At 42.1% G+C, this 21121-nt stretch overlaps 1 protein-coding gene across 1 annotated transcript in view; it reads right to left on the reverse strand.

The window, feature by feature from the left end:
- The window catches only part of suclg1 (succinate-CoA ligase GDP/ADP-forming subunit alph), a 37374-nt gene extending 16499 nt beyond the window's left edge, over nt 1-20875 (reverse strand). Inside the window, exons 1-6 of the mRNA XM_084318090.1 lie at nt 20804-20875; nt 18544-18644; nt 7145-7261; nt 6633-6845; nt 4325-4382; nt 1453-1536 (exon numbers count right to left, since the gene is read on the reverse strand). Of these exons, the coding sequence (XP_084174216.1) occupies nt 1453-1536; nt 4325-4382; nt 6633-6845; nt 7145-7261; nt 18544-18644; nt 20804-20837 (607 nt within the window). The 5' untranslated portion in view covers nt 20838-20875. The remainder of the gene's footprint in view (nt 1-1452; nt 1537-4324; nt 4383-6632; nt 6846-7144; nt 7262-18543; nt 18645-20803) is intronic.
- Between the last annotated feature and the right edge of the window lie 246 nt (nt 20876-21121).

Here is a 21121-nt window from a genome sequence, read left to right on the forward strand (position 1 = left end):
TAGATTTATAATATTTTAACTTAAAACCAGGCTACTTTGGCGTATAATCATTAATATTATATTCAAAAAAATCATATTGGAAACACCGGGATTTGAACCCGGATCGCTAGGTTGGCAGACTTGAGCGCTACCGCTGGGCCACTGTGCCAGATGGGATAGATTCATTGTTTATACATTAATGAACGAGAGACCCGTGTTTAGAATATCCCTTATTTTGAATGAAGTTTTATTTCTTTATCCTCATTCATTCATGTGACGTCAACGGCTCATTCAATTTCTCAAATCCGTCAAACAGCGCATCTCATCAGACATCTTAATCCCAGTTACAATTAAAATAACCACATAATGTGTACGTCGCACGAGCGAGCGCCACCGTCGCCACGGTATATATAACGTGCATTATTTAGGACAAAGTGAATTTAGTATCAGCATGTTGGGTCTATTTTACATTTCAAAAGCCCCCTCTGGAAGAATGGAGCACAAAAACGTAATTCAGAATGGTATAATGCAGATCGTAGACTGTGGGAATAGTTTCAGGAAACGGGCTGTCACTTCTTTGCGGGGGCGTGGCGATAGTTCAGGCTAACTTGAACTTGAACTCTGCTTTCGACCAGGCTCAAACTTTTGGATATGTTGTCATGGTGATTTGGAAAATCCAGGTACATGAAATCGGAAAGTCCGGCTAACCCAGTTATCCAGCTAAAGTTATCCGGCTAACTCAGTTATCCAGGTACAAGAAACAGGGCCCTGGTCCTTCATTGTTATTATTATTTATTCTGCTTATGTTTTATTTGTCTTTTTGTTGCTTTGTAAAGAATCCTTGGGTTCCATGAAAGGCACTATATAAATCCAACTTATTATTATTACTAATAATGTCCAACTGAAGTGTAATAATAATAATAAACGTTATTTGTATAGAATCATGCAAGAATTGCAGCTCAAAATGCTTCACAGCAGTAAAAAAAGACGGGCACAAAATGAGCACATAAAGTGCAGACATAAAAATCACATCGTTTTTCACATTAGGATCCAACATCGCAATAGGCCACCTTGTCTATGGTTTGATTCTATGGATGTTTTAAAATAGACGATAATAAAAAGAGTAAAACAGAATACAGAGTAAAATAGTGCAATAGTGTAGTGCAATAAAATAGTTAGTCAAATAGAATAGATGGAGTAAAATTATGCAATAGTGCAGTGCAAAAAAATGTCATAGGAACAATCACCCCCGTGGATGTATTATAATAAGAATAGTATCTATATACTGTAGCACCTTTAAATGTCTATATCAAGTTCCATCTGGTATTTTAAACAGCTCTTGAGCTAGACCACATCCTTTACCCATGCACATATCAATGGTATCGGTAATACAGCTTACATAAGTAAAACAATAACAGTCGCCTAACTATGTAACAGCATGATAAGAAACATGATAATAAGAAACAGGCTTACCGATGCAGAGTGACTGGCCCAGGCCCACTTGTGTAGTTTGGTGCACTGCTTCATATGTGAGTGTACCTGATCTGGACACAATGCCTGACAAGAACAAGGAAAACAATTCCACAATGTCAACATATTTGTAACAAGTTGACCTCAATTCAACGACCAGGCCTATAAAACATGCGTACAAGTACATGACATGACAAGAGGTGATGGAAATGAAAAAAATATATTTAAAAGAAAACGGTTACATTGAAATGGAATTTATCTTTCCATTTCCAATGCCCTCCAACTGACTGACCGACTCTGAAGCTGAAGGTTCTTCCTTCTTTTGCTGCATTCAAAAGTATTATAACCGACCACTGTGTGTCGACTTGTAACTGTCTTAGCTGATTTTTTATTGTTTATTCTGTGGCACCCTAGTGCCTCTGGTAGAGGGATGGCCTACGTTAGAGAACCTTCCCCTAATCCAGGCCACTGGGGAAGGTAATCGAGGGCAGGTACCTCCCTAATTACCTGCTCACACTGTGGAACAGGAACAGGTGAGCTGAACAGGTGAGCTGCATCACTAATCAACTGGTGGGGTTTTAAGCAGAGCAAACAGGAAGAGACTCCAGACGACGGTGCTGGAGAAGGAGCTCCCCTTGAAGCGTCTATATGCATGGATTGTGGATGTGAATTACGACGAATCTGAGGATTTATATTTTTTTGGTATCATCTTTTTCCCCCTCCTTTTTCCGTTTTTCTCCCATCCCAATGTTAGTCGTTATGCCAATTCCCAATCCCCTTCGTGGTCGTTGCGCACTTAGTCTCCGCCCTCCCGGACCTATCACATGCTTCCTCCGACACATGTGTAGCCAGCCCACCGCTTCTTTTCACCTGGCAGTGCGGACTCTCACTGGGAGAGTGTAACGTGTGGAAGGTCACACTACCTCTCCTTGATCCTTCCCTCGCTGTGCAGGCGCCCCGACCGAACTGTAGGAGTCGCTGTTTACAACGATGGACCTGTCTCAAAACCCTGCCCCTTTTCTTGATCCTCCAATCACAGCTGTCGCTTACCTCCGACTTCCTCGTACAAACAAAGTTTGTACGAGGAAGTCAGAGGTAAGCGACAGCTGTGATTGGAGGATCAAGAAAAGGGGCAGGGTTTGAGACAGGTCTAATGCACGGACGACCGACAAGCCGGAGGTACCGCTGGCAGTTGGATTCGATCCCACTGTCTCTGCGGTGGTAGACAGACGCTTAGTGCGCTACGCTACCCAGCCGCTCCGAATCTGTGGATTGTTGAATTGTATCACTGTCACTCACACGTTATTGTGATATTGTAACTGGGATTAAAATGTCTGAGGAGACGCGCTGTTTGACGGATTTGATGACGTGGACGTTTTGAGAAAATGCATTTATCTGTTCAAGCACTGTTATCTGATGATGAACAAGAAGGTGATTAACATGACTGGCGTCACTGGTATAAACCAAAGGTTAATCAATTCAATGCATGTATGGATAATGTCCAAAACAGATTCAAACCTGATTAATAGTAAAACTATAGCCTCCAAGCCTCTCTGACACGTTATTTCGGGGGTCGCACCTTGAAAACTTTGGGAACCATGTATTTATATAGAATAGAATAGAATAGAATAGAAATACTTTTATTATCCCGTGGGAAATTAGACACTGCAATAGTACATGATACCTACAGTAAGCACATACAGTACAGATACTCATTTAAAGAAATATAATCTGATTGATTGGGGTAATGAGGGATTTAAAATGAGCCTATAGATTATGCATTTAACTTGTCGGCGAGGCTATTGAGCCGTACTGTAGTGTACCCATTCTGCAATCTGTTAATAAAGTTTTCAATCAATCAATTCCGTTAGAAAATCAGGATTTCTGCGATCGACACCTGCTGTCTTTTCAGGTGAGGCGGCCGCGCGCAATTATCCTGAGTATCAAGTCTGGTTCGAATTAACGAGATTGAATCAGCGTTCGAGGAACAGGGAAAGCCTGGATTCAAACATCGGGTTAATTTAATCTGGCTAATGGGACTTTATCGATTTAGTTGAACCAGGTACGGGCCCAGGTGCCCCACAATTTGTATATATATATATATATATATATATATATATATATATATATATATATGAAATTGCTAATAAACTGCCTCGTTTTGTAAGCTTGGTGTCGCTGTAAACACGGCTAACCTCAGTGTCTTACGAGTTGAAATAAAGGTTTGAAATTAAATTAAATCTTTCTCTCTGCTTTGTATCGATTTGTATTTATGCGCCACGAGGGGATCACTGTGATCTCTGAAACACACTCTCCCGTCTCCGCGGTGGAGGAAATATCAGTTGATTTTTTATTTATTTTCCTTTTACCACAGAAGAGCGTCTGCGGAGATCTAGCGGTCTGCAGCGGCAACACACACATCTCATCAAGCTGTCTGGCGTCTGAGAGGAGAAAAGCAGAGTGGCGCTAACAGGGAAAACACTCGGCCCGCGATAAAAGGGGAGTTTCATCTCGGAAAGAAAACATGGGGAAAACGCTGCGAGGGGGGGGAAACACATTTGGGCTCTGGCGGCGACGCCGGGCGTCCTCCCGTCACACCGCTGACAAGTCATTAGGAGGCCGGGGCATCTATTGGGGGAAACTTCTAAACAGCAGTTTACTTTCAATTTATAGTCCCAGATGGAACCTGTCACTCACAAGAGTGTTCCCTGGTGCAGCGATGCACAAAGCTTTTCCAACCGGGCCGCCATTGTATTGTGGATTTTTTTACTTCCGTGTTTTACTTACTTAAAAAAATTTTAGTAATAAGAAATGTTAATAGGTTTATGGGAAACATAGTAATAAGAAATGTTAATGAGTTTAGGGGAAATCATACCGATTCTTCCTTTCTTGTGAATGTGTCCAGGCATGATCCCAATCTTGCATTCTCCAGGCTGGAAATAACACAATATCAGCATGTGATTGAGATGGATGCGTAAGTAACACACGAGACACACATAGTTCTCACAACAGACATCTTTAGAAGTCACTACCGCGGTTTGGATTCTAAACTGATGCCATGGGGGGGGTCGATATATTTGTCAAAGTCAATGGGGTCACTTTCCTGTGCGCACAAGCCCCAAAAACAACGCTGAAATCTACTTTGAGTGCACTGTGGAGTGGGTTTCAGCTGTGTTTACAGGGCTTGGACAGACAGGAGCGTGAACCCTTTAATGCTGCATTGGTTTGTGGACAACTAGCTGGAGCAGCGGGTGTCCAGCCAGTCTGAAGAACAGCATGGATCGTACTGAGAAAATACTCTCCTGATCGACAACATCAGTGTTGGGTAAGGAATAGGGCAGAGGGTTAAAAATAGTGAACTAACCCTTTAAGGAACAGATTGAGAAGAGCACACACTGAGTTTACATGTTTGGCTAGCCTGTGGCACATTAGCTAAAACTGAAAAACACAAGTATCAAGTAACAAGAATAAATAGGCTGCAGTGGAATTGTAATGGAAACGTCTTGAATTTTGATTGACAAAATCAGAACCTGAATAAATCCAAACATCTGGGAATTTGATACTCAAGTACATTTAAAGGGATAGACATACTTTAGACATCAAGTGGTATGTCTTGATTTACAATTACTACATGTTGGGGCTCAGGGACGTGCACAGGACTTTAGAGGGGCAGGTGCTCAAAGGCTGAAAAGGGCATTTTTTGGGCGGGGGGGGGGGCTTTTTATGCTATTTGGGGGGTTTGGGTGAATATTGAACTATAATAATCAGTGCTGGAGCTCGCTTATCCTTGAAAGACACTTTTATTTTGATTCTATCCTGACATCTTTCAGTTGGAAGGGCAGTCTATATGCCCTTCTTCTACTTGCCATAAAAAGGGCACTTTTTATGAGGCACAAAAGGGCAGGTGCTCGAGCACCCTTTGGGCTCTATGTGTGCACGTGCCTGTTGGGGCTTCCAACATGAATCAAGCATAGGCAATGTGCCAGGCCTGCTGCTTTCTGTTGTGGATGGTTAACACCTTTGCCTGCATGCTATGGTGTGGATTAACACTTTCTTGTCTCATGACCCGATTTGCTATCCGTCTGAAGCTTCCCGATTTGCTTGGAACCAGGCTAGAACTCCAACCATGGGACTCTGCGAGTAAACAAATTGGATTGTATCAACTACACTACTAGCAAGAATTTCAATACCATCTAATGTCCAAAAATGAAAACTATGCCTTTAATGACCTACATTTGCTGTTACATTTCTTGTTACTTTTTAAGTTTTTCTTTTGGTTAACTCCTCTAAGCATGACTTTGACTGCAGATTATTATTTGTGCAGAACTTGTCACCAGAGCACCTCATTACACATGTGGAGAGGGAGAGCTTCTCTGTACCTCCCTGAAACCTGAGTTGCATGTGTGACGTCACCACTAGGTGGAACCTCTCGTGGTCCAATATGTGGTAACCTGGCGGTTTTAGCTTCAGCGTAGACAGAAAGCACGAGTAGATATCGACATTAGGGATGCTCGATATTGGCTTTTTTACCGATAGCGATATTGTCCAACTCTTAATTTCCGATACCGATATCAACCAATACCGATATATGCAGGGTTCCCCGTTCCCCCCCCCCCCCCCCCCACCCACCATCAACGGGTGCTCTGAGCCAATTGGGATATTCATAGATCCTTGTATTCTCAGTGAGGGTAAAGGTGTAGATGCTGCCAAGACACTTTCAGTCGTTTATTGAAAGACTTGGTGGAGAAACCACATTTATATAAATTGTTATTCAACATGGAAACATTTTTAAAGCTTTAAAACATCCACAGGGGCTCTTTTAACTTTTTTTTCTTTTTACTCTAGTAGAGTTTCAAGTGAGAGTTCCAATAGTGTTTTTAGCAACGCATCTCTACTTTTTCCACCACTGTGTGCGTTTGTCTGAAATAAAAAAAAAGAAAACAAACCTTCTTACTGTATTTTACTATTATGTACCTTACTACTATACTTATACTACTACCGATCATGCAAAATGTCTATACTACTATGCACTCAAGAGTGTAACACTCAAGTTCGACACTATTTGACAGACAATGCCACTGTCCCTTAGCTGCCAGAGAGTCAGCCTCCTGCTGACTTGTATAAGTCAGTTTGGATAAGCTAAATGCAAGTGCGTGTGTGTGTGTGTGTGTGTGTGTACTCACGTTGATGACCCCGGGGCAGTTGGGGCCTATGAGGCGGGTGTGCGCCTGGCGCAGCAGGCGGTGTTTAACCCTCACCATGTCCTGCTGGGGGATGCCCTCTGTGATACACACCACCAGGGGCATCTGGGCGTCGATGGCCTCGATGATGGCGGCCGCCGCGAAGGGAGGGGGCACGTAGATCACGGTGGCGTGCGCCCCGGTGGCCTCTCTGGCCTGAAGCACACAGTGAGGCTCGTTATGGAGGCGCCGACCACACACGGACGTTCTAACAAGCAATGCAACAGTGCCACCTAATGTCTCTCAAAGAAAAAACACATTATTTGATAGGCTTCAAAGTCCTTCAAGGGCCATTAGCTGAATGTCAGGGGATCCCATTTTTGACAAATGCCATACATTTCCTACCCTTCTTAATGTTCCTTTTTTAATTTATTAAAACTATCCTCTGAAACTTCACATGAGCCGTTTCCAACGTGCTGACAGGGAACATGCAGAGAAGGGAGAAGCGTCCAAACCTCCTTGACTGAGTTGAAGACCGGCTGGCCCAGGTGAGTCTTGCCCCCCTTGCCGGGGGAGACGCCGCCGACCAACCGGGAGCCATAGTCCAGAGACTGCTGACTGTGAAACGTCCCCTAGAGGGAGACAGAGAGTTAGTGACCTTGAGGTATCATTACAGACAGGAGCAGGAAGGTGGAGAAAGGCTGAAGGGCAGCTGTGGAATTGAGACAGCCATGGACAGCCACAACCTATATGGTTAGCCTGACTTCAGCTCACCCCCCGAATATACAGACAGATACATTGATGAATAAATTCATTAAATACGCTGTAAGTGGTATTTCTTTGTTAGAATAAGTGTTCAATAGCTCTAGATTCCGACAGCCATCACTGATATAGAGTGTTGTCAGTATTGTAACATGGGTCTCCCAGTCCCCCAGCTCTGCAGTAAACACAAAATACATTTTATGGTATCCCTTCCCACTTTATCCAATCAGGAGCGAGAACCCTAGATAATTTAACTTATTTCTTATGAATCTTACCAAGCAAAATGTGCTTACTGCACTGGCAGATTATTTTACTTAAAATGTTACGTTTCATGCCCATATTTGCCCAAAACTAGATTTTAGTTCTTGTCAGACAATTTTTGCAGTGTAGAGTTCTCTCTCCCGATTGGATGAAGTGAGAACAGGATACTATAACATTTATTTTGTATTTACTGCAGAGCGGAGGGACTGGGAGACCCATGTTACTGACCAAACACTATATCAGTGATGTCTGTTGGAATGTAGAGCTATTATTATTATTTAACATGTATGTCTAGACTACTTATATTAAAGAAAATACCACTTAAAACAGCACCTTTAAAGTCAATGCGATGCAGCCATAATTATCCAAGTAGAGATTTGACTGTTTCCTTCTGTACATTCGTCTTGATTATAGTCGACTATATAGTCCTCTTCTCTCTGACCGGAATCTATCCAGGGAGTGCTTTTCAAAGTTCCCGAAGACTTTGAGGCAGCAGGCGATCGAAGCATTCACCAAAAACCAGACTTTCGCATCGAACGTGTGCACATTTTCCACCTCGGTAGAGATGAAATGTCAGAGGCTCACGCCGGCTTGTCAGATCAGTGTTGTAGATACTGAAATATTAATTAACAGCAGATACGGATATACGCATGCAGACTTTAAGCGACCGGCTTTGGCACTCACTGTAGATACAAGCTTCATGGTCATGGACCCGAGTATAAAGGTGAATGAGATAAAGCAACCATGAACGGGGGTGTGTACGTGATTAAATGTGCCACAATTCCATTCAACATCTTTTTTAATCCAAATCGATATGCAGACAGCGATTTGATGAGTCATAAAATATTGCATTTTGACCACAGTTCCGTTTGATTCATTTTGATGAATGTGATTTGTTATGAAAATGTTATGTAAAATAATCAAATCAGCCCAGGAAGGTGTGGCCAAGCAACAAGCAGTGGGCGACTAAAGGGTTAAAAGGAGGTATTAACGGAGGGAAGAGAGATGTTTTTCCACTGGAAGCCGACAGGAAGGATATACAGAGGAAGGTAAACAATGAGGCCGCAGCAACAGGGACAAGGTACAGTGCACCCTGACTGAGGGCAACGCTAGGGCTGCATTGGCTAACATGAAGACCATGGCGAATGCCCGCCTCCCTCAAACTGAGCAGTGACATCTCCTTAGCAAATGACCTCAATACCTTCTATGCGAGGTTTGATGCTGGTAATAACAACACCAGCTCACAAGCCTCGGCAATGGGGGGGGGGGGTCGGCTGCTGATGGAGGCGCAGTGTTCAGGGTAACAGAGCATGAGGTGAGGCGGACCTTTAAAAAAGTGAATATCAGGAAGGCAGCAGGTCCAGACGGCATCCCCGGCCGCGTCCTAAAAGTCTGTGCCGACCAACTGGCCCCAGTATTCACTGACATATTTAACCTGTCCTTAGAACAGGCTGTCATCCCCACCTGCCTGAAGAAGTCCACTATTATCCCTGTACCCAAAAAATCCAAGCCCGCTTGCCTCAACGACTACCGCCCTGTAGCTCTCACCTCCATAGCCATGAAGTGCTTCGAGAAGCTAGTAAAGGGCTACATCTGCTCCTCCCTCCCCATCAACATGGACCCCCTGCAATTTGCATACCGCCCCAACAGGTCCACGGAGGACGCCATATCCCATGTGCTGCACACAGCAGCATCACACCTGGACAAGAGGCAGGGGAACTATGTGAGAATGCTATTCATCGACTACAGCTCGGCATTCAATACCATAGTCCCCTCCATACTCATAGCCAAGCTCAGGGACCTGGGCTTGGGCTATGACCTCTGCCAGTGGGTCTTGGACTTCCTGACTGGCAGACCCCAGGTGGTGAGAGCAGGCAACTGCACCTCCTCATCCATCACCCTCAACATAGGGGCCCCCCAGGGCTGTGTTCTGAGTCCCCTCCTCTACTCCCTGTACACACACGACTGTGTGGCTCAGCGGAGTAGCAATACAATCGTCAAATTTGCTGACGACACAGTGGTGGTGGGCCTGATCTCTGCCAACGACGAGAGGGCCTACCTGGAAGAGGTCAAGGTCCTGGCGGGATGGTGCCAGGAAAACAGCCTCTCCCTGAACGTCAGCAAAACAAAGGAGATGATTGTGGACTTCAGGAGGTCGGGGGTCAAGGACTACAGCCCCCTCAGCATCGACGGGGCACCGGTTGAGAGAGTCAACAGCTTTAAGTACCTCGGAGCCTACATATCCGAGGACTTGACATGGACCACACACATTAACAGTGTTGTGAAGAAGGCACGACAACGCCTCTACTTCCTCAGGCGCCTAAGGAAGTTCCAAGTCAGCCAGAAGATCCTTAAGAACTTCTACTCATGTACAATAGAGAGCATCTTGACCGGCAACATCACCTCCTGGTTTGGGAATAGCACTGCACAAGACCAAAGCAGACTACAAAGAGTGACACGTTCAGCCGAACGCACAATTGGAGGGGGGCTCCCCACCCTCCAGAACATTTACTACAAGCGTTGCAAGGGCAAGGCTAAGAGAATCATTAAAGACTCCAGTCACCCGAACAACTGCCTCTTTGAACTGCTGCCGTCAGGCAAGCGATACAGGAGTCTCAAGGCGAGCACAGAAAGACTCAGAAGAAGCTTCTATCCCCAGGCCATCAGGCTGCTAAACGAACAATGAATGAACACTACACAACAACAACCACCAAACGCACATAGCACACACATCCACACGCACACACTCACTTTAAACAAACACACTGTAGCACCCACTCCACACACTTATAGCACACACCCACTTTAAACAAACACACTGTGGCACCCACTCCCCACACTTTATATTTATGGATGAAGGATTGCACTACAACTCGTACACCTTACTGTAAATTGTACCTAAAATTGTACCTCATCCCATTTCTGCTTTGCACTAGATAGTACTGTACATTAGTACACTGCATAGTATTGTGTATTGTATATTATATGGTAACTCAGAACATTGTACATATGTCTATACCGAACACTGTGACCTCATTTTCTTCTTCTAAATTCATGCTATATTATGTTATTATGTTATTTGATACTATCTTGTCTAGCACAGTCTCTGGAGCGTAACAGTAAGAAGCATTTTGTATGAAAGTATTCTGTACTTCTGTATGACAACTATTAAAGAACTTGAGAACTTGAACTTTAACCTGTTAAGCTGTAGACCTATTAAGCTGTAGACCTATTTTCTGAAATTTCGCCTAAAGGTAAATGCCTAAGTAAATGGAAGATTGCTCCACTTCTACAAGGTCAATTTGCAGGTTCTTGGTATCTAGGAACATCTAGGGAACTGGGGGTATGTATTCCCAGTGTCAGAAATATTGTGTCTGTTACTAGGCTTGAGTAAATTGTAATGAAAAAAAGGAGAATATAAATGATGATATTTTTTTGCATCTGTGCCGGTGAATAACACCATGTTACAATTGTAACAAAGAGATTTCGCTCCATGAGCTCATTCACCACCTTATTGAGATCAAGTGTACAAAAAATCTAAGCAAATTAATAAGTAAAGATGATTAAATAGAAGGATTTGTAGATACAGTAATAAATGATAATCGATTTTAATTATAAATTCATATTTGACCTTGACCTTATTATGGCCAAATCATACATCTATGAATAGGGAAAAGGCTCCTCTTTCCAATGGCAGGGTTAAATCTGGATTTAGTCATTTCCTCACGGTTTTACGATAAGAGATATAATTAGAATTTTTTCGATAAATTCTTATTTTCGGTAAATCTTACAAAACATCTGTAAAAATGAAAATATACACTTTGACTACTGTTTTGATAGGGTTGTGGTCTTTACTCTTGGCTAAAAAAAAGATAAATACATTTTAAAAAACTTACATGTGGGCCCTCATGAGGACGATTCACAACGCGCCACTTTGCCGACCTCTAGCGGCTCGGGTGTGCATTTCCTTTAATACAATATATAGATATAATTAAAGCCCCATTTGTTGCCTGTCAATTGCCCTTTCAGGTGACAAGATCCGTTCAGCGGTTCTCGAGTTACATGCCGATATGTGAGGCGTGCGCCAAAGTACACATTACCACCCCCGACCTCCGGGGGCTCTAGCTCCGTCAATCATTTGGCGATCTCGAAAATGTTTGGACAGGGTTGTAGCAAATGAGTGTGGCTTTCCAATGATACCCCATGATATGATCATTGGGGATCTAATACGGTCTCTATTGATCGATTTATGATAAAGAAAAGCAGGGTCCCCCAATTGGGGGACCTTACGGCTTAAGGGAAGAAATTGGACCCCTGTGTGCCTCTCATCAGCCAACAAGGCGAATTCTTTTGTCACCCATTTACGGACAACGGCGGGATGGAGAATGCACGGGACACACTCGTCATGGAGGAGGTGGTGCAGCTTCGAGAGCACCAACACGCGAGACAGCCCAGGGGCCCGATAACACCGGTGGCAGGGTGTTGAGACCGAGTGGGATTCACTGGATACCCAGGTGGTCGCGTCACTGTGGTAAACATCAATCACGGTCCCCCTTCCGAAAGTCCCCCATCCATCCTCTCCTAACGACCACAGGCCCATGTCCCTCGCCTCACTGGTACTTAAGTCACTCCAGATGATTATTAAAAACCCACATTATCAACTCATGTAAGCAGGACGCGCTACAATTTGCTTATCGCTCTGCGAGAGGGACAGATGGCGCCATTGTACCGCTTTTAAACTTTCCGTATATGCATCTGGAGGGTTGTAAAAAACAAAACGCACGAGTCCTCTTTGCAGGTTTTCCCTCCTGCATTTAATACAATGCACCCATTAATCCTGGCTGACAAGACTGAAGGCGCCTTTTGGACTGGACTCAAAACGAATCACATGGATTATGGTCAGATCTCAGAGGTTAAGAGCAGGCAACACCATCAGAGGTGCATTTACCTCTATTGGCACATCCACAGGGCAGTGTGCCGTCACCTTGGTTACATACTGTAGAAAGACTGCAGCAGATGCCCTGGACACATTACGTTTGTGGATGACACCACCTTGGTCAGCCTAGTAGAGCAGGATGACGTCGTACATGGTCGATGTGGGTGTGGCTAGTTTAAGCAACACCTGCCCTGGGTCAAGCAATCAGACCTGGGAGCAGCCGCTCCTGCCCTGGGTCAAGCTAATGGTAAATGGACTGCTTTTATCCAAAACTTTTACAATTTGTTCCTCACATTCACATACCGAAGGCAGAGGCAACTATGCAAGGTGCCAACCTGCTCATCGGGAGAAATTAGGGGTCAAGTGTCTTGCTCAAGGACACTTTGACACGCTACCCGGGAGGAGCGGGAATCGAACCGGGAGCCTTCCGATTACCAGACGACCGCTCTACCTCCTGAGCCACTGTTGCCCGCATCAGACCTTGGAGCAGGGGTTGCCGCGCACCTGTTGTACATTGAGTTAATGTTAATCAATGTGCACAGGGAAAATCAGCCATCCTCACACACACATGAAAGAGAGAGCTTCCGTCATGACAGGTTTCCATCTGCTCTGGCTTGTAACATATTGCCATCTCTTCAATAAACTCGTCTGCTGTTGATACCACCATCTCTGCCTGTGTCGGGGAGCCCTGTAGGAAGCAAGGTCAACTGCCACAGTCCAGTTCTAAATGACGCCATCTACTGGTGTGAGGCCTCACGTCTGAATATGAACACATCCAAGACCAAAGACGTGATTTTAGATGTTAGATGTGATGCTCCAGCTCCACCACCCACAGGATCAGAGGTGAGGAGATTGGGGCGGACATGCTAAGGGTCAACATTTACTTTCCTAAAAAACTGAACTCTAATGTTCATAACAAAATTCTCACTCTATTTTTACAAATATTGTATTGAGGAATATCCTTTTGTTACTGTATTGTATGGTGGTATGGACATTCCAAAACAACAAATTAGAACAATTTGGGAAGACCTGTGGGGAAATCATGGGGGAGCAGCAGACTGACCTGTACCTGACCAGACTGACTGACCTGTACCTGACCTGAACAAGCTGTACCACCTGTACCTGACCAGACTGACCTGTACCATCTGTAACTGTAGAATCCATGGACTAGGGCAGTGGTTCTCAAACTGTGGTACGCGTACCACTAGTGGTACTTGGTGGTACTGCTGGTGGTACTTGAAAACATTTCCAAAAAAGCTAAAAAAAGAAAAAAAAATGTTGCAGTCAGGCCACTGAACTTAGAAGCAGGCCAGGCCAGTGTTTCTGGTTGCGGCAGCGCGATAGTTAGATAATCTAAGTGGAGAACAACCAGGAGATCACTGTGACAGAGAGTATTGCAGTCTAAACCGTTATAAATATTTAATTCAACTTCAGCCCTGATCATAACCATTTATTTTTAGATTTCTTGTAATGTCAGATACAAAATGAAATACTCCCACTTTTCTGAAAATAGTTGGTGTTAAATCTGACATTACAAAAAAATCCATCAAAATATGTGTTGCTGCTAATCATTGACACATGCCTAGCCTGTAATAATCCCCCCCAGAAAAATGTACTTTGCATTTGATATATTGTAAATATTTTACTTTTTGTGTTTTTTTTAACAATAATTTGTGATGCCATCACACAAACTGGCATTTAAAGGGTAAACATTCAAAAATGTATTGAATATGCGTTTTCTTTTCTTTTTTACAATAATTTGTGATGCCCATCACAAACACTGGCATTCAAAAATGCCTGCACCAGAATGCAGGAAATTAAGTTTTTGTAACAAAATAATTGTGTGTGTGTGTGTGTGTGTGTGTGTGTGTGTGTGTGTGTGTGTGTGTGTGTGTGTGTGTGTGTGTGTGTGAGAATGACGGACAATTGCTTGCTGTGTGAGAGAAAGAGAGAGAGAGAGAGAGAGAGTGAGAGAGAGAGAGAGAAAGATAGAGAATTAAGTACATTTGCTGAAATACAGTTGTTCTTAATTTTCTCACTTGCTATGTGAGAATGTTAGTTATTATGTTCTCAATGCCCCTTGCATTGCTAGTTCTAGTGCTATCCCTTTGTACATTGTGGCTGTGTCTGACAAAAGTTAACAATAAATAATGGTATTAGGAATACATTTGCCTCCTGCGTGAACTGTGCATAGCTAATAGACTGTATTTTAACGCCGGTCATATGGTGGTACTTGGAGAGCCAGCTACGTTCTCAGGTGGTACTTGGTGTAAAAAGTTTGAGAACCACTGGACTAGGGGATGTGGAATACATGGATACATAGGGGATGTGCAGTATACTCTATTCATTTTTTATTACAAGTGTTGGTATACAGTTATTGACATGCACATTAAATGCCTGCCTGGACTGTGATGATATTTATGATGGCTGCTATAGATGATATTTATGATGGCTGCTATAGATGATCTTGGACTATTGTTTTTGTGTTTATCTAGTGTGCTTTTAATGCGTCTTCTGTGCTGTACCACAAATCGCCTCATGGAGGACATTAAAGTCTAAATCTAAGGTTTTTACATGCTATTGCTACGGTTATAATAAGACCCGCCTGTTCAATCTTGCATACCCACACTCCTGACCCCCGAACCCCTGCATCACTTACATTTTCACATCTGTACACACCTATATTTTAGTATTATTATTTATTAAAAAAAAATTCTCTCTGTCTTGTCTCTAAGCTGTCTCCCTCTCTCTGTATTATGCCCACCATGTCGTCATTGTAAAAGTCCATGTACTGTGTTTGTCCATGTACTGTGTTTGTCCGTATGCTATAATGCCATGTATGTAAAGCACTTTGAGATGCCTAATGTAAGGCACTATATAAAATAAATGTATTATTATTATTATATACAATGTTATTTGTTTTTCAAGGGGCGGGACAAAAACGTAACTTCCCTACTGCACAGCAGCAGCTGAATTTTAACCTACTGGGTGAATCTAGTGAACAGTAGCTTCTGAAAGCATAGTGTGCGTGGTGGTAGGGATATTAGCTTCCGTCTGATTGTGTAGGTACTGAGGGATTTCAGACATGGACACTATTTTTGGTAGCTAATGTTAGCCAACAGCAATGTGTTAAGACGCATTGCATTTGCATTGTGGGGTACATAAGGAGGACTGAGGGGGCAGCCATACTGAATACAGTCTTGATCCCATCGGTGTGGGTTAATCATTGCAGAGGATGTTGAAACACCTTAGTTAAATAGTTAAGAGGTTGTGAACAGAATGGGTCTTAAACAAGACTCAAAATGCTCCCAATGTACAAATGGAGACAAAGGGACATTTATGCACATGTATTGGGACTGCCCACCAGTTAAGGCATTCTGGAAAGATGTGACCCATCAATTATCAAAACTCGTATCTTGGAATATACCAGTACACCCCTCTGTATTACTATTGAATGATGTTTTTGAGTTTGCAGTAAATCCACAGCTAAAGAGATTGGTTTTATCGGGTATCACAGTAGCTAAAAAACTGATCGCATCACGCTGGTTCCAACCGGAAAAAATGTGCCGGAAGGTTTGGTTTCTTACATATCTCGATGTGATTTATCAAGAAATATCTACAGCAAGAATTCTGGGTCTCAACTAATCCAAAATGTCAATGTGGTTAGAAGTGGTGGAGAGAATAAAAGCTAGCTTATAATGGTAGTGTCTGGTTAGGAGTGAGGGATAATGGAGGTACTATCCAAGGAGGGGTCCGGGAGGGGGGGGTTCGAGCTGGAGCATACGTGTGTAGGGTTTTAGAAAATAGGTATTAGGGGTATATCCTGTATAAGGCATTGGTATAATTGGTAATTTCGTTGGATATACACTGTATACGGTAAAATATTATTATAGACTTTTTTTTGTTTTCTGTTTCTGTACTTGCATGTCATTTTAGCCACCTTGATGGTTAGTTTCATTATGCATTGTGTGTTGAGTACTGACTTTTAATAATTTTTGTTTTGCAATAATAAAAAAAAAAAAAAAAAAAAAAAAAACGTAAATTAGTATTACCTTCGTTTTTTTTATTACAATGTTAAAAGAGAGCACAGAAATCATGGAAAATCAGCACTTCCTCTCCAATGGACCCATCTCAATCCCACCCTCTTTTCTTGATCCTCCAATTACAAGCGACAGTTGCGATTGGAGGATCAAGAAAAGAGGGCGGGATTGTGATCTCATCATTTCTACAGTATTTTCTCACCCCCTTTTTTTATTTTTTACTCTTTTATATTCAAAGCGATGGTGCACCGCTAACGTTGCTCTTTTTGCCAAACACTGCTCAACTTCTCACTAATGTGTACGACTAAAAAACTTGAAAAATGACTTGCTTATCAAGCCGGGAAGGAAAGTCGATGTGCAGCGATGACACTCAAGACTCCATTAATTCCTCGTAAATTCCTCATTTATAACCAGTGTTCATTAGGACTATATTTAACGGACCTCTTATCATGCGAGAAGAGGAAGTGGAGATGAAAAATAAATGTGTATAATTAAGGAATATAGAGGAGGCGTATCAATCTGTGGTGAGAATTGCTTGCTTGTTGGAAGACTTGCCTTTTTTTCCCCCGACTAGGCAGGGTTCAAAGACAATTTCTGCAATCTTTCATGTCCTTCAAACGCGATGTTGGGGAAATGAGGTGCAGCTGAAATCCACTGCAGTCTTGTTAATCACAGAGTGAGATTGGGAGTGTGTGTGAGACGTACGCGTGTGTGTGTGTGTGTGTGTGTGTGTGTGTGTGTGTGTGTGTGTGTGTGTGTGTGTGTGCGCGCATCACTAGGGATGGGAATTGATAAGGGTTTTAATTTATACCAATGTCATTATCAATACTGCTTATCAGTAAGATTCTTTTATCGATTCCCGATAAATTTTCTGTCTGGGAAAGGAAGCCCTCTTGATCCAGCAAAAGATGACAATGGCCTCTCAAAATCATACCTTTGACAAGGGCACATATTTGTTCACATACATAATTATTAGTGCTGTCAATATATTAAAAAAAATTACTAATTAATCTAGATTAAAAATAGCATTTTTCTACTTAAGACCGAAGCTTGTAACAGATATTTACTTGAGAAAAATCAGGGAATTTATGTAAAATCAATACAAAGAAAGTATATTTAGATTCAAAGACTATTTTAATAGCTTTCTTTGAATACAGTTTCTCTCCTGTGAAATACAAATGTTCAACAAAACCATCAACATTGACTCAGCTAGACCTCTTTCTTATATCCGCAGCACTAAAATTAAGATTTTTCACTCCATAGATTAATCTAGATTAATTTATTTTAATGCTTTCAATTATTTAAATTAATCTGCAAAGTTAAAGCATTAACTTTGACAGCCCTAATATATACACACTCGTTTTTCCTTTCAACCTCCTACCTATCTATTGTCTTACAAATATATAAAATATTCTATTGCTGACATTTTATTACATGAAAACAAATTCTAGAATAAGCTATAGGCTAGTTCAGCCTTCACAACTGGTATTGTTATTGTGGCAAGCGAGTATTGAAACCGTGTGATATATTCATAATGCATATAATTGGGAAATTATCATTTTATTTGACAGACATTACAACCAGCACTGTTGTCATCTGTGTTTATGAAATGAAGCCACGCTTTGGACCGTTTCCTCCTCGCCACCGTGACTTCTTGTTGCAAGTTCCTAGACGCGCAACACGCCCAAGAAATACATGCCGGCATCGATAAGCACAGAGGCGCACGGTTCCGATGGGTCGGACAATTTGTTCTCCCATCCCTAGTGTGCATTGTGTACATGTTCATATTAACAATGTCGCAGCGAGATTACTATAAGCTGTTATGACGTCTGCAACAGAGCGAGAAATAACAACACAATGTGTGTTGACGGTGTGAAACGTCACAGCGGCCCTCAAGCTTGGACGGTATACAAACCTGCTTTCCTGTGAAGCCTTGGCAAATGACCTTGGTGTCCTTGTCGATAAAGAGATTCTTCCTTGAGGCAGTATAACAGTGCCTCACACCTGCTTGCTGCACTGGAAGGAGAAAGCGAGGGGGGTGCATACAGTGAGATCACCTAGGACTGCAAGAAGATGGATCGCAGAAGTTATTGAGCACTGGAAGAGAACTCTAGTCCTCACACAAAGTTTGATTATATGATGTGACCAGTCCTCTTCTTATAGTAGTAGCCTAACTAGTAGCTTTGGCTTGGCGTAAAATGGGTAAACATGGGAGTAACGATATATATTCATTATTCTATGGTTATACCGCCGTTTACCCATCTATGAGTCAAAACATCTGCTGTAAAAAGGGCCTATTATTCAGAATACCGATCACTGGATTATTCAATCAAATGATGGATACTGGTACGAGAAGGGGTTGGAACTTTCTCTATGCACATGAAAAGTTCTATGTTCACATGCAACGTGTTCTTAGAAGATGTGTTTGTGCATCAGGGTAGGAAACAGTGGCTGGTGGATCCAACCGATTCTGGTTGTTTACCTATCAAATCGATGGCTGAAATGCACAACCTCCTATCTGCACGATTTTAGACTTTGGATGATGAGAAACCTCCTATCTGCACCTATTCAGTCTGTCTGCAAGATATTTTCCAAAATCCAAAAGCAGTGCATTGTATATTGGGTATCCTTAAAAAATTGCATTCGGCAAGAAAACAGAGTTTTTTTTATGTAACCATCATTTAGCTGGTGAAGCTACAGATTGTTTTTTTTACCTACCAAATGCACTGTAACCATCATTTGGTTGTTGCTACAGATACTGTCCACATTTATAAGATCTCAACAAAAAAATGCTTAAGTCAACTAATAGTCATAGGACTTTGCCGACCAATTGATTAGGCTAGGATGTTGATTAAGTCAACAAATCTGTAAAATGTGAGTTTTCCCACATGCAATAAAATACAGAACAACCCTCTTTAAATTAAAACGGACATCCTAAAATTAAAGATTGTGTTATTTCCATGTACTAAGACAGTTCAATCAATATTTATGAGCTACTCTCTCCCAGAGCTAGAAACCAGAAAAGTAATAAGTAGAAATTAGGTGTAGTTCCTCTTTAAATCTAGTGCTCATAATTTTTCAGGAGGTAGCCCAACTCATTCAGCAAAAAGTTGAATATATTACTTAATTCAAACCAAATCCATATATTACTTAATTAAATTCAAATCATCAAGAAGTATAATATATTACTTCATTATTTGATCATTCATTAAATTCCCCTTGTCCTCCTGAGACCTGTCCAAAGACTTGGTAAGTAAATACGTCAAACCTTTAGCCTAACCGTTTCAGACAGGGTGACCATCTTCAAGCTAGTATATAGAATTTGATTTGGGGATTTAGGGATAGACATTATTGAGGTGTGGCAATCAACTCGTGGAGGAGCCTAATCAATGTTGGGATTTCCTTAGCTGTTTACCAATACTTAAAAGATAAAAATAACCGTTTGGGTGGGCAGGACTGAGGTCACAGAGCACACAACAACCCGAGCACAAGACTGCTCAAATGTCTTTAGGAACCATGTGACCCTGTGATCATTAGAAGTCATTTAGAAATCTTATGTTATGGATGGAAAGAATGAATATAGCCTGGTCTATATGGTATATCAGATCATATTCCTTTATGGACAGAAGTTCAATGCGGACAACCATTGATGACTCTAGTCAGTGAGAAGTCTAAATAGCTATTTGGTAGCTAACTATTGTTGGCTCAGCTGTCAAATCTTATCACAGCAAATTGCAAGCATGGATATTATTGACATATCATCAGCTGCTAGTTAGCTCGAGTCGTCATCATAATAACATGGCAGGCAAACGTGTAACATTCACATTGACCTTACATAATGAATGCAACGTTACACGCTAGCTAAATAAAGACAAAAGGACAGGAGAGGTCAAAGTGCAGTTCTTTGCTCTGGCTGGCAGCAAGCTAGCTTGTTGGCTATCTGACTGATGGTAAAGTAGCTAGCTAGCTGTCTAACTCCAGCTGCAGTGTCTAATGCAGGCTAACGTTAGCTCGCCTGTCAGCAGCAGAAGCTTCTTGTCTGTGGCAACACTGTAATAATAGACCTACAAAGCCCAGATAGCGTTGACAACAGAGACCATGGATATACTTCTCTGACATGTTAAAGTGTTAAATAGTTTATAAAGGAGAATCATTATAACCGGTTAAATACTTACAGAGCAGCCTGGCAAACAACCTACTATGCGACATCTTCGGTCATTCACCAATGACACTGGAGGCTGCGGACCTCAAACGCGACATGGCTGTCTATACATATGCCTGGTCGTTTACGCCGGTCCACTTTTAGAAGAAGAAAAGAAAAATATCGCAAATATATTAACATTCCCAAGATTATTCAGAAAAGCTGTAGCCGTTGGTTATTGGCAGATGATCAATATTTTTATCATGTCTGAAATGAATGTGTTAGAATGATTTATATGGTTCCAGGCAAGATTTAGGTTAACTTTAAATCGCAATGAATGCTGGGTAGTGAT

Source organism: Notolepis coatsorum, assembly GCF_963971535.1.
Source record: "Notolepis coatsorum genome assembly, chromosome: 7".
Lineage (NCBI taxonomy): Eukaryota > Metazoa > Chordata > Actinopteri > Aulopiformes > Paralepididae > Notolepis > Notolepis coatsorum.